Source organism: Bos javanicus, chromosome 6 (assembly GCF_032452875.1).
Source record: "Bos javanicus breed banteng chromosome 6, ARS-OSU_banteng_1.0, whole genome shotgun sequence".
Taxonomy (NCBI): domain Eukaryota; kingdom Metazoa; phylum Chordata; class Mammalia; order Artiodactyla; family Bovidae; genus Bos; species Bos javanicus.
Genome location: NC_083873.1, coordinates 83,849,067 through 83,863,662, shown reverse-complemented (window position 1 = coordinate 83,863,662; position 14,596 = coordinate 83,849,067). Strand labels below are relative to the sequence as shown.

General features: G+C 37.2%; 1 protein-coding gene across 5 annotated transcripts in view; it reads left to right on the top strand.

Annotated features, from left to right (window-relative positions):
- The window catches only part of TMPRSS11D (transmembrane serine protease 11D), a 62,819-nt gene that overhangs the window by 21,019 nt on the left and 27,204 nt on the right, over positions 1 to 14,596 (top strand). For all 5 annotated transcript variants that reach the window (XM_061420322.1, XM_061420321.1, XM_061420319.1 and 2 more), the window contains exons 2-3: positions 2,202 to 2,323; positions 4,287 to 4,405. In XM_061420322.1, the coding sequence (XP_061276306.1) occupies positions 2,202 to 2,323; positions 4,287 to 4,405 (241 nt within the window). The remainder of the gene's footprint in view (positions 1 to 2,201; positions 2,324 to 4,286; positions 4,406 to 14,596) is intronic.

The window sequence follows — 14,596 nt, the reverse complement described above, 5'->3', positions numbered from 1 at the left end:
TCAGGAAGATCTCCTGGAGGAGAGCATGGCAACCCATTCCAGTATCCTTGCCTGGAGAATCCCATGGACAGAGGAGCGAAAAGTCAGACATGACTGAAATGACTTAGCATGCTTTCATGCACCACCTATATATACCAAGTAGCCTACAAAGTGTTAGAAACATATGCATGAATACCAACTTTATTTTCAAAGTTCTCACAGCCTAGTGAATAACATATTTAGTAGAAATATCTACTCTATACACTTTACATAGCCTACATAACATAACCTCATTGATCTTCAAAACAGCCTTAAGAAGCAAGTATTAGTCCCATTTTTCAGATGAAGAAAATCTCAAATAAATGACAATATCATCTTCAAGCAAACAGGATAAAATAGGAATTCATACAGAGTACTTCTGGTGACCATCCCAGTGTGAGTGTTTGTGGTGGGAAAGGAGACAGTGAGGAAGTACTTGGATTATATGCCTAATATAATCCAAGGAATCAGATACTACAATCTAGAAACCAGATACTGTGTTAGTACAAATCTATTGGCTTACACAAGCTGGAATCAAGTTTGCTGGGAGAAATATCAATAACCTCGATATGCAGATGACACTACTCTTATGGCAAAAGTGAAGAGGAACTCAAAAGCCTCTTGATGAAAGTGAAAGTGGAGAGTGAAAAAGTTGGCTTAAAGCTCAACATTCAGAAAACGAAGATCATGGCATCTAGTCCCATCACTTCATGGGAAATAGATGGGGCAACAGTGGAAACAGTGTCAGACTTTATTTTTCTGGGCTCCAAAATCACTACAGATGGTGACTGCAGCCATGAAATTAAAAGACGCTTACTCCTTGGAAGCAAAGTTATGACCAACCTAGATAGCATATTCAAAAGCAGAGACATTACTTTGTCAACAAAGGTCCATCTAGTCAAGGCTATGGTTTTTCCTGTGGTCATGTATGGATGTGAGAGTTGGACTGTGAAGAAAGCTGAGTGCCGAAGAATTGATGCTTTTGAACTGTGGTGTTGGACAAGACTCTTGAGAGTCCCTTGGACTGCAAGGAGATCCAACCAGTCCATTCTGAAGGAGATCAGCCCTGGGAGTTCTTTGGAAGGAATGATGCTGAAGCTGAAACTCCAGTACTTTGGCCAACTCATGCGAAGAGTGACTCATTGGAAAAGATTCTGATGCTGGGAGGGATTGGGGGCAAGAGGAGAAGGGGACGACAGAGGATGAGATGGCTGGATGGTATCACTGACTCAATGGACGTGAGTCTCAGTGAACTCTGGGAGTTAGTGATGGACAGGGAGGCCTGGCGTGCTGCGATTCATGGGGTCGCAAAGAGTCGGACACGACTGAGCGACAGGTCTGATCTGATCTGATCTGATTGGCTTACACTGCTATTGATAAATTCACGGGTGAACAAAATCACACAAATCCACTGCTGCTAGTGCAGTTCTAATTAATTATAAGTGCTTGTTACTCTCCTGGATCTCAGCTCTCAGCCTTTGCTGCTGCTGCTAAGTCGCTTCAGTCCTGTCCGACTCTGTGCGACCCCATAGATGGCAGCCCACCAGGCTCCCCCGTCCCTGGGATTCTCCAGGCAAGAACACTGGAGTGGGTTGCCATTTCCTTCTCCACAGCCTCTAGCCATATCCTCATTTTAATAATATAGAGGCTATTACTGTGAGAAATGCTACTATTCTGACTCCCTCTGCCCCTCTTCCCACAAAAAAAGATCTCTCTTCAGCACATCCCTGGGGATGGTGCCCATGTAAGGGAGCTTACTACAGTAATGTCCAACAAGGGTCTTAGAAGTTGTAGTAAAACAAAAAAGAGTTGTTATTCTTGAGAAACTTATCAACTGTCAGAAGAAGGAAAAGCAGTTGCAAACCATAAATCATATTTCCTTATTCTTCTATCAAACTACCTAAATGTCAACATTTTAGTGCTTAAAAAATGGTAAGAAATACCATTAAAGAGAGTGTTGTTCAGTTTGATTTCATTTCAGAGTCACATTCCTATTTGTATGGTGAAAGCCAACATGATATTGTAAAGCAATTATCCTCCAAATAAACAAATAAATTTTAAAAAAAGAACCAATCAATTTTCTATGATAGAGCCACATGCAACCTAAGAGACTTCAGAAGTGCTGAAATGATGGCTTCTCTGAGTGAAATATATGGGCTTTGACCTTTTCCCCTTGTTCTAAGGCCAGCACGAGTGACATCAGCCTCAAGATCCCTGAATCCATATCTAGTATTTTTTGTTGTCGTCGCAGTGGTGGTGATCCTGGCAGTGATCATAGGTCTACTTGTCTACTTTTTAGCTTTTGGTAAGTACCAAAATATTGGAAATACCACTTCTCAGATGAATTAACTGAATATACTTTCAAAGTTTGGCCTTCTTTCTTTTATTGCCACTTTTATTTTTTAATACAATATAATTATATATTTTATTTATATACCTCTAAATATAGTCTCATGTTTATATTTTCTATAATTCAGTATTTTTTCTCTTCTGTTTTATTTATTTTTGGTCCTTTTTAGTATACCAAACAACATTCTTACCCAGGTAAGGATTATTCTAGCTGACAAAAAAGACAATATTTATCTGATGCTAGAGTTCACTTGTTTTGTTTTTCATTAATCCTATAATTTGCTTCTTTATTTAAAATATTGGGGAGGGAGGAGGGTGGAAGGTTCAGGATGGGGAACACGTGTATACCTGTGGCGGATTCATTTTGATGTATGGCAAAACCAATACAATAAAATTAGAAGAAAAAAAAATAAAATATTGCAAAGCACCCTAAGTTTCAAAATCTAAAAGTTGGATGTACCTAAATATTCATTAATTCATGACCTGTGTCCTGAAAACAATCTTAGGAGCAGGACAGTTATGATAGGAGATGAATTTTCAGTTAAAAAGTAGAAAGAGGTTAAAAACAAACTTTAAAAATGATTCTATTCTTTTTTGTTTCTCTTATTTTCTTTAATTTTTTATTAAAAATAGGAAACAGAAAGAAACAACATTAAGAATGCATATACACTCTTCATTAACACACAACTTAATATCCCAGTGAATATTCTCTCCGAGGTTTTAATGTAGATAAAATGTGTCAAATTTCACTAGATAATATATGCTATAACCTGTTTTTTTTTCATTTCAGCTATAATCCCATTGCATTATTTAAATAACTGGGGCTGGGATAGGAGGAGAATGAAGGTATATGGGTATATGTAAGGTTAGAGACTAAGTGAGAATAAATTTATTCCAGTAACGAGTAATAGTTTTTTCACTCAACTGAATTATAAAATTGTAGCTAAATTTTACTTGGGACTATATTTTGCTATCAAATCACCTAGAGACTATTACGTGCAAGATGAATTACAGAAGTAGGAAAAACCAACATCAAGTTTCAGATTTAATGGATTCCCTCCTAACAACACTGTATTGTCACACTTAAACACAAAGACAGGAGCCTAAGTCCTCTTCAGAGTGTATTCAGTGACCATTCATGACCCTAGAAAGACTTGTCCTTCTGCCACAAAGGACCATACTACCCTGTTCCCGGGATCTCAAATGCTTTCCCTGATTGAGATATTTCTCTGTATAAATTATGTATATGCATGATCAGATGGAAGCAGGGATTTTCTTCCTGAGACAAATTAGGTTATGTCCATGTTCATAATGTTTCTAAGATATGTACAAGTGTGTTAGGAATTTTCATTTCCTTTATAAAACTTAACATATCCTTTGGAAGACCATTTTTGATAGAAAGAGTTTACAATGAACAACCAGATTAGCTATCTTGTCAGAATAGTTATTTTCTGGACTAGCTTAGTCCAGAAAACTGACAGGTCACTAATTCCTCTAAAAAGAATGATATTTGAAATAATTTTTAAAACTATTCAGAATCATTTTGGATTATTCCTTAATAATAAATGAATAACAGCATATTATAGACATCAATAATTCTTGAGTGAATATATCTGCAATCACAAATATCCCTAAAATATATAGTAGGAGTGAAAATTATGATACTACTGAACAATTTAATTTCTCAAATAATGCTGCTCTGATTTTCATGCATTTTTAATGTTTCAGCTTTGCCAATCTTTTTAAAGACTGAAGGAGAAAATAATTTTATTATAGTTACATTTTTACTGTTTAGAATTTTTTATTTTAAAGGAATTAATTTTTTTAATTGTACAACATAGCCTAAATAATTCTGTATGAAATAAAAATTAAAGTACTTAGTAATGTGAGACTGATTCTGCCTTTTCCTTGTTTTTCAGATCAAAAATCTTACTTTTACCAAAGCAGCATTCAAATCTTGGGTAAACAATATAGTGATGAGTTAAGTTCACCAGCTACAGAGAAATATAGGACTTTGAGTGGAAGAATTGAATCTATGGTAAGTTAATATTTGTCTTTGTTCTTTATTTTATCATAAAACAAATATGATAATAAATCTAATATTTTGTGATATATTTACAACTGCTAGATGCATATTTTCCTTCCCTGAATGGTGAAGGATGTGTTTCATTGTACTTCTTCCAAGTCAATTTGCTTGTACATTGGTTCTTATTCACATTTTCTTACATCATGAGTGAAGAGCTTTAGGTCATGAGTAAGTATATTTTTTATGATTATGGCTTCAAAAACTGGAAGTCTATTGTTTGTGCAATTTGAGCATTTCTCTATCCTTGAGTTTGTTTTTTTTTTAATCATTTTCATTTTGCCTTCTTTCCTTTTTTCTTATGCAACTAAACACACAGGTAGTAAGTGTTAAAATACACGTTAATGTAGTTTGGACAAATAATACTTTGCTTCAATGATGAACATAGAAAATAAACAAAGCAAGTCTGGTTTCTCAAATGAAGAGGTCCCGAGGCTGCCTGCCAAGAAATCTCACAAGCAGACACTTAGTTTATCATCATAGACCAGGGTTTGGCCTTCAGCCCTGCAGAGTCAGAGCTGACCAATCTCAGCTCACTTACATTACCTTTTCTGAAACTCTTAAGAATATAAATTAATCCAATGGTTCTAAAACTTCGGCATGTAACAAAATCACCTGGAAGGCTTATTAAAAAAACAGATCTCTGGGCCCCAGTGTCAGAATTTCTGATTCAGTAGTTAGAACTTGCATTTCAGCAAGTTCCCAGGTTATGCTGATGCTAATTGTCCAGGGACCTCACTTTGGAATCATTGAGTTAAGTTATAATGAGGCTTATGATGGATGGGGCATTGAGTCATCTGCTTGTCTGACAACCTTTACCCTTAGAGACAAATTAGACTGGGAGCCAAGTTATGAGAAAAGTGCTTCATGAGCATAAAATTAGAGCAAAGGAACTTAGGTATATTGTTTAAGTGTTTAATGAGATCAGAATGAACAACTGAACCAGAATAATTTGGGAACAGAATCTAGGCCAGGAGGCAGAGGTAGGGCTAATACTGGGGAACATCAGTTGGTTATGTCAGAAGTGGGAGCCTCCTGTTCCTTCAATAAACATTAAACATTAATCCTGCCAAATGCAGTGGACATACAGAAAGTGGAATAGATATTAGATATTGGATGTAAGTTTGTGCTAAGAGGATAAATTATATCCAATCATGGAGATGAGAGATGGTCTCTTATAAAAGAAGATTTTCAGGTTGACTTTTAGAATGAGTAAGGCATACCACAGCTAAAACATAAGCCAAGACATAGAGAAGAGAATGTCCTTAGCTAATAACAAATTGGGGTTTTATTTTGTAGACAAAAAGTCTTGAGCTACAGGCAGAATGATGCAAACAGGATCTGATAGATTCACATTCACAATGTAAAAATTAGATTATAAAGAGAAGAGCCCGCACACAGTAAGACTAGTTAGAAGCTCATTACCCTGGTCCAGAAGAAAACCAAGAGGTTGAAAGCTTGAATTATGGCATATTCCAGAAAATGTGGAAATGCATTTTAGGCTTAACTCCCGAACTTCACTTCATGGCAAGTAGATGGGGAAACAGTGGGAAAAGTGGCTGACTTTAATTTTCTGGGCTCCAAAATCACTGCGGTTGGTGATTGCAGCCATGAAATTAAAAGACGCTTGCTCCTTGGAAGGAAAGTTATGACCAACCTAAACAGCATATTAAAAAGCAGAGACATTACTTTGTCACCAAAGGTCCGTCTAGTCAAGGCTATGGTTTTTCCAGTGGTCATGTATGGATGTGAGAGTTGAACTATAAAGAAAGCTGAGTGCAGAAGAATTGATGCTTTTGAACTGTGGTGTTGGAGAAGACTCGTGAGAGTCCCTTGGACTGCAAGGAGATCCAACCAGTCCATCCTAAAGGAGATCAGTCCTGAATAGTCATTGGAAGGACTGATGCTGAAGCTGAAACTCCAAAACTTTGGCCACCTGATGCGGAGAGCTGACTCATTTGTAAAGACCCTGATGCTGGGAAAGATTGAGGGCAGGAGAAGAAGGGGATGACAGAGGATGAGAGGGTTGGATGGCATCACCAACAATGGACATGGGTTTGGGTGGACTTCAGGAGTTGGTGATGGACAGGGAGGCCTGGCGTGCTGCGGTTCATGGGGTTGCAAAGAGTTGGACACGGCTAAGCGACTGAACTGAACTGAACCTCAAATTCCTACTATCACTTCCCAACCTGTTGTTAAAAAATCATTAACAATATTTAGTCATATCATTTGCGTCATAAGAGCCCATTGTTTAGGCTTCAAACCAATGGCCATTCTTAAATTTCTTGAAGAAGCTGCTAGAGATAAACATCTCAGGAAGCCAGTCTGAAGACCATTATTAATAATGAAGCCCTCATACCCACACAAAAACATCTTGTAATGTTTCAGCTGTACACCTAGTTTAATAAAAGGGAGTAAACTGAAAGTGCGTATTTTGAAAATCCCAGCTTCATTCTAGGGAATTAGAACCCGGCTACCAGTCATTAGAGCAAGATGACAGAGATGTCCTCAGCCCTAAAGAAGTCGTTCAGTTTCTGTCAGAGAGACTAGATATGTTAGGTGAGTTCATCTTTCATACAGCACATGTAAAATTGCAAAACACTATTTTAGAGAGAAATGGCATAAGGCATAAAGCACAACATATAGCACATTCAGCAATGTGAAAACATAAACTAAATAAGTTTCTTTGAAAAGTACTACCAGCACCTTTGGAAGATATTCAGTAAGTCTTTAAAATACAACCTCCAATGCCAAAAAAATTGTACAATCTAACTTGTTATTTTTAATTTATTCTCAAAAATGGTCTAAAAGCAAATGATAATGTATGTACAAATTTTGTCATCAAAATGAAAATAATTTTAGTAATCTCTTTTGTTGTAAAGATAAAACACAAATGTAGAAAATTCAGGGCATTCAAGAAATATAAAAAAAAAAAACAGAAACATGCACAGAATCTCAATACTCATATATCCACAATTAATATTTTGATATTCCAAGTATCTTTCATGTACACTTCATAATCATACATGCACAAACACATATAACTTTCTGTCAATGGAATAAGACTATACATGCTTGCTTTTTCTTACTTTTTTCTCAAAACTGTCATAGAAGTATTTAAATATCAATGAAGAAATCTACCATTTTAAATAACTAAACAGTATTATAGTGTAAAAAGATACAATATTTTATTTAACCACTCTTTTGTTGACAGATGTTTAAACTGTTTCCAGTTTTTCACTATTATATTCAATATCTGATGACCATTCTTGCTGATACTTGCACACCAGAATGATTATACTATTGGGACATATCCCAGAACTAGAATTATCAGAATATAGGTTTATGCATTTATTTCTCTCTAAAGATTTTCAAATTTTTCTTCAGCTTTAACAAGTATTTTATTTTGGAAGCATTTAAGATTTATAGAAAAGTTGCAAAGGTAATATAGAATTCTCATACACATCACACCCAGTTTCCTCTGTATTTAACACCCTGTTGTTCAGTTGCTAAGTCATGTCCTACTCTTTGTGACCCCAAGGACTGCAGTATGCCAGGTTTCCCTGTCCTTCATCATCTCCCAGAGTTTGCTCAAATTTATGTCCCTTGAGTCAAAAATGCTATCTAACACCTTACACTAGTACATTTATTGCAATTAATGATTAAGTGTTAATAAGTTCAGTTCAGTCACTCAGTCATGTTTGACTCTCTGACACCCCAAGGACTGCAGCTCGCCAGGCTTCCCTGTCCATCACCAACTCCCACAGTCTACTCAAACTCATGTCCATCTAGTCGCTGATGGCATCCAACCATCTCATCCTCTGTCATTCCCTTATCCTCCTGCCTTCAATGCTTGCCAAAATCAGGGTCTTTTCCAATGAGTCAGTTCTTTGTATCAGGTGGCCAAAGTACTGAAGTTTCAGCTTCAGCATCAGTCCTTCCAATGAATATTCAGGACTGATTTCCTTTAGGATGGACTGGTTGTATCTCCTTGCAGTCCAAGGGACTCTCAAGAGTCTTCCTCAACACCACAGTTCACAGCATCAATTCTTCAGCACTCAGCTTTTAGTTCAACTCTCACATCCATACATGACTACTGGAAAAACCATAGCCTTGACTAGATGGACTTTTGTTGGCAAAGTAATGTCTCTGCTTTTGAATATGCTATCTAGGTTGGTCATAGCTTTTCTTTCAAGGAGCAAGTGTCTTTTAATTTCATGGCTACAGTCACCATCTGCAATGATTTTGGAGCCCAAAAAATAAAGTCTGTCACTGTTTCCATTGTTTCCCCATCTATTTGCCATGAAGTGATGGGACCAGATGCCATGATCTTAGTTTTCTGAATGTTGAGTTTTTAGCCAACATTTTCACTCTCCTCTTTCACTTTCATCAAAAGGCTCTTTAGTTCTTGCTCACTTTCTTCCATAAGGGTGGTGTCATCTGCATATCTGAGGTTATTGATATTTCTCCAAACAATCTTCTGCTTCATCCAGCCTGGCATCTTGCATGATGTACTCTGCATATTAGTTAAATAAGCAGGGTGACAATATACAGCCTTGATGTACTCCTTTCCTGATTTTGAACCAGGCTGTTTTCCATGTGCAGTTCTAACTGTTGCTTCTTGACCTGCATACAGATTTCTCAGGAGGCAGGTCAGGAGGTCTAGTACTCCCATCTCTTGAAGAATTTTTCACTGTTGTGATCCACACAGTCAAAGGCTTGGCATAATAAACAAAGCAGACATAGATGTTTTTCTGGAATCCTCTTGCTTTTAATGTATTAACTCTAACATTAACACATTGTTATTAACAAAATTTCATATTTTATTCAGATTTCCTCTTCTTTTACTTAATGTTCTTTTCTGTTTCCTGATCCCATCCACGATAGCAAATTATATAATTATCATGTCTTTTTAGGCTCTGAAAGTTCCTCAGATTTTCCTTGTTGGTGATAATCTTGACAGTTGAGGCATACTAGTCAGGTATTTTATAGAAATGTCCCACAACTAGGGGTTTTCTGATGTTTTTGCTTATGGCTAGACCGGGGTATGGGGATTTAGGGAGGAAGACTATAGAGGAAAATTTTCATTTTCTTTACATTGTATGAAGTGAGGGTACATAGTATCAACATGATTTATCACTGTTGATGATCGCCTGGCTTAAGTAGTGTTTGTCAGATTTCTATTAATACACTAAAGTTCCTCCCTTTTCCATATTATACTCTTTGAAAGAAAGACACAATTACAGGCCACACCTAAGAAGTGGAGTGAAAAGTCATGCTTTGAATATTTAAAGCATATTTAAAATTCTTCTATTTGTCTAGTCTCTCCACGTATTTGTGCACCCATTTGTTTAGATCAATCTAGTGGTCTAAGCATTTTTAACAATTATTTTAATTTCTAGATTGCACTCAAGTGCCCCACCTTACAGTCTTACCACCAGTATATGAGTATGCATTCACTTCAGTTCAGTTCAGTCGCTCAGTCATGTACGACTCTTTATGATCCCATGGACTGCAGCACGCCAGGCCTCCCTGTCCATCACCAACTCCAGTAGTTTACTCAAACTCATGCCCATTGAGTCAGTGATGCCATCCAATCATCTCATCCTCTGTCATCCCCTTCTCACAGGCTTTCAATCTTTCCCAGCATCAGGGTCTTTTCCAATGAGTCAATTCTTCACATCAGGTGGCCAGAATATAGAGCTTCAGCTTCAACATCAGTCCTTCCAGTGAATTTTCAGGACTGATGTCCTTTAGGATGGACTGGTTGGATCTCCTTGCAGTCCAAGGGACTCTCAAGAGTCTTCTCCAACACCACAGTTCAAAGCATCAATTCTTCAGTGCTCAGCTTTCTTTATAGTTTAACTCTCACATCCATACATGACTACTGGAACCACTGCTTTGAGTAGTTGGACATTTGTTGACAAAGTAATCTCTCTGCTTTTTAATATGCTGTCTCGGGTTGTCATAACTTTTCTTCCAAGAAGTAAGCATCTTTTAATTTCATAGCTGCAATCACCATCTACAGTTATTTTGGAGCCTCCAAAAATAAAGTCAGCCACTGTTTCCCCATCTATCTGCCATGAAGTGATGGGACAGATGCCATGATCTTAGTTTTCTGAATGTTGAGCTTTAAACCAACTTCTTCACTCTCCTCTTTCACTTTCATCAAAAGGCTCTTTAGTTGTTCTTCACTTTCTGCCATAAGGGTGGTTTTCCAAATTTGCTGGTATATTGAGTGCAGCACTTTTACAGTGTCATCTTTTAGGATTTGAAATATCTCAACTGGAATTCCATCACCTCCACTAGTTTTGTTTATAGTGATGCTTTCTAAGGCCCACTTGACTTCACATTCCAGGATGTCTGGCTCTAGGTGAGTGATCACACCTAGCCATCTGCATATCTGAGGTTATTGATATTTCTCCCAGCAATCTTGATTCCAGCTTGTGCTTCATTCAGCCTGGCATTTTGTATGATGTACTCTGCATATAACTTAAATAAGCAGGGTGACAATATACAGCCTTGACGTACTCCTTTTCCTATTTGGAACCAGTCTGTTGCTCCATGTCCAGTTCTAACTGTTGCTTTCTGACCTGCACACAGATTTCTCACGAGGCAGGTAAGGAGGTCTGGTATTCCCATCTCTTTCAGAATTTTCCACAGTTTATTGTGATCCACACAGTCAAGGGCTTTGGCATAGTCAATAAAGCAGAAATAGATGTTTTCCTGGAACTCTCTTGCTTTTTCTATGATCCAGCGGATGTTGGCAATTTGATCTCTGGTTCTGCTGCCTTTTTTAAAACCGGCTTGAACATCTGGAAGTTCATGGTTCACATATTGCTGAAGCTTGGCTTGGAGAATTTTGAGCATTACTTTACTAGCGTGTGAGATGAGAGCAATTGTGCAGTAGTTTGAGCATTCTTTGGCATTGCCTTTCTTTGGGATTGGAATGAAAACCAACCTTTTCCAGTCCTGTGGCCACTGCTGAGTTTTCCAAATTTGCTGGTATATTGAGTGCAGCACTTTCACAGAGTCATCTTTTAGGATTTGAAATAGCTCAACTGGAATTCCATCACCTCCACTAGTTTTGTTTATAGTGATGCTTCCTAAGACCCACTTGACTTCACATTCCAGGATGTCTGGCTCTAGGTCAGTGATCACATCATTGTGATTATCTGGGTCATGAAGATCTTTTTTGTACAGTTCTTCTGTGTATTCTTGCCTCCTCTTCTTAATATCGTCTTCTTCTGTCTGGTCCATATCATTTCTGTCCTTTATTGAACCCATCTTTATATGAAATATTCCCTTGGTATCTCTAATTTTCTTGAGACATCTCTAGTCATTCCCATTCTGTTGCTTTCCTCTATTTCTTTGTACCGATCACTGAGGAAGGCTTTCTTATATCTCCTTGCTATTCTTTGGAACTCTGCATTCAGATGCTTATATCTTTCCTTTTCTCCTTTGCTTTTGGCTTCTCTTCTTTTTACAGCCATTTGTAAGGCCTCCTCAGACAACCATTTTGCTTTTTTGCATTTCTTTTTCTTGGGGATCGTCTTGATCACTGTCTCCCATACAATGTCACGAACCTCAGTCCACAGTTCATCAGGCACTCTGTCTATCAGATCTAGTCCCTTAAACCTATTTCTCACTTCTACTGTATAATTGTAAGGGATTTGATTTAGGTAATATCTGAAACATCTAGTGGTTTTCCCTACTTTCTTCAATTTAAGTCTGAATTTGGCAATATGGCATTCATGATATGAGCCATAGTCAGCTCCCAGTCTTGTTTCTGCTGACTGTATAGAGCTTCTCCATCTTTGGCTGCAAAGAATATAATCAATCTGATTTTGATGTTGACCATCTGGTGATGTCCATGTGTAGAGTCTTCTCTTGTGTTGTTGGAAGAGGGTGTTTGCTATGACCAGTGCATTCTCTTGGCAAAACTCTATGAGCCTTTGCCCTGCTTCATTCTGTACTCCAAGGCCAAATTTGCCTGTTACTCCAGGTATTTCTTGACTTCCTACTTTTGCATTCCAGTCCCCTATAATGAAAAGGACATCTTTTGGGGGTGTTACATTCAACTTCAGCTTCTTCAGCATTACTGGTCAGGGCATTGACTTGTATTACTGTAATACTGAATGGTTTGCCTTGGAAATGAACAGAGATCGTTCTGTCATTTTTGAGATTGCATCCAAGTACTACATTTCGGACTCTCTTGTTGACCATGATGGCTACTCCATTTCTTCTAAGGGATTCTCACCCACAGTAGTAGATATAATGGTCATCTGAGTTAAATTCACCCATTCCAGTCCATTTTAGTTAGCTGAATCCTAAAACGTTGACGTTGAATCTTGCCATCTCCTTTTTGACGACTTCCAATTTGCCTTGATATGGACCCAACATTCCAGGTTCCTATGCAATATTGCTCTTTACAGCATCAGACCTTGCTTCCATCACCAGTCACATCCACAACTGGGTGTTGTTTTTGCTTTGGATCCGTCTCTTCATTCTTTCTGGAGTTATTTCTCCACTGATCTCCAGCAGCATACTGGGCTCCTACTGACCTGAGTTCATCTTTCAGTGTCGTATCTTTTTGCCTTTTCGTATTGTTCATGGGGTTCTCAAGGCAAGAATACTGAAGTGGTTTGCCATTCCCTTCTCCAGTAGACCACATTCTGTCAGAACTCTCCACCATGACCCATCTGTCTTGGGTGGCCCTACACAGCATGGCTCATAGTTTCATTGAGTTAGAGAGGACTGTGGTCCATGTGATTAGACTGGTTAGTTTTCTGGGACTGTAATAGATATGCATATTTTCCTACAGCATTAACACTATACATTGTAAATGTTATTCATTGCTGCTAATCAAACAGATAAGAAGTGATGTCTCACTATTATTTTGGTTTGCATCTCTTTGAGTACTAGTAAGATTTAATCTGTCTCCATATATTAATAGGTTATTTTTATAGTTTCATTTGTGAATTTCCTGGTCATGACCTTGCCCACTTTCTTACTGGAGCATTTGTGTTTTCATGTAAATCTGGAAAAAGATTATTTCCTTATTAGAATATCAGAATTTGCCTGTTTTACATCTGCATATATTTCTCTAACTTGTTATTTGACTTTCAACCTCATTTATAATCTAGGATTTTTTTAATGCCAAATAGATTTAATTTTTTATGAAGCCAAAATTATCAATCCATCTGTGATTTATTTGTAATAAGATACAAATCCAGCTTTTTCCCCAAAAAATAACTAGGTGGTGGTACCAAAGCAGTATATTAAACAGCATAATGGATTTATTTGTTGTACCACTTTTATCATACACTAAATTCTCCCTTTATTTTTCTGTATTCCCCTCTCTTTCACTGACTCATCTTTTCCTGTACCAGTACCAAACTATTTACTGTGGCTTTATAATTGAACATCTGGCAGAGAAAAATTCCCCTTGAAATTCTTTTGACATGTGATTTCCATAGTTAATCTCATTTATTCATACTTCTGTGGAAACACTTTGAATAATACTCTAATATAGTGCTTTATAGTTTATAAAGTACTTTTACATATATCATCTAACCTTCAGTTCATAATACGTATATTATTTTTATAGATGGGTAAGTAAAGATAGTGAGCTTAAGAAACATGTCAAAGGCCATTCAACTAGAAAGTACTAGAAAAAAAATTCAAACCAAGGTCTCCTGATTTCAAATATAAGAATCATACCATTCACCAGTGGTAATATGAGTCACATCATTATTCTTGTTTCATAGTCAGTAGTGTTATACTTAATGAGCAGTGGAATAACCCCAGAACTTTCTATTATATTAAATAATTCACTTATCTTTCCTGGTTCTCAGTTTATTCATTAGTAAAATAAAATCATTTGACTAGATGATTCTTATAATATATTCTAACTCAAAAAGCCCATGATTATGTGATTTTTGCCCAAGATACCATGCTGCCTATTCACCTGTTTTTCTCATCCTGCTTCTCTGGCCATTACTCCTCTGTACCTTTTATAGTCTCATCCTCCTCTACACTGACATTAAATATTAAAATTCCCCAACTCTTTGACCTATGCCCTCCTCTTCTCTCACTATTTTCTGTCTCTAGATGATCTCAACCCTGACCAACTTCTACCAACAC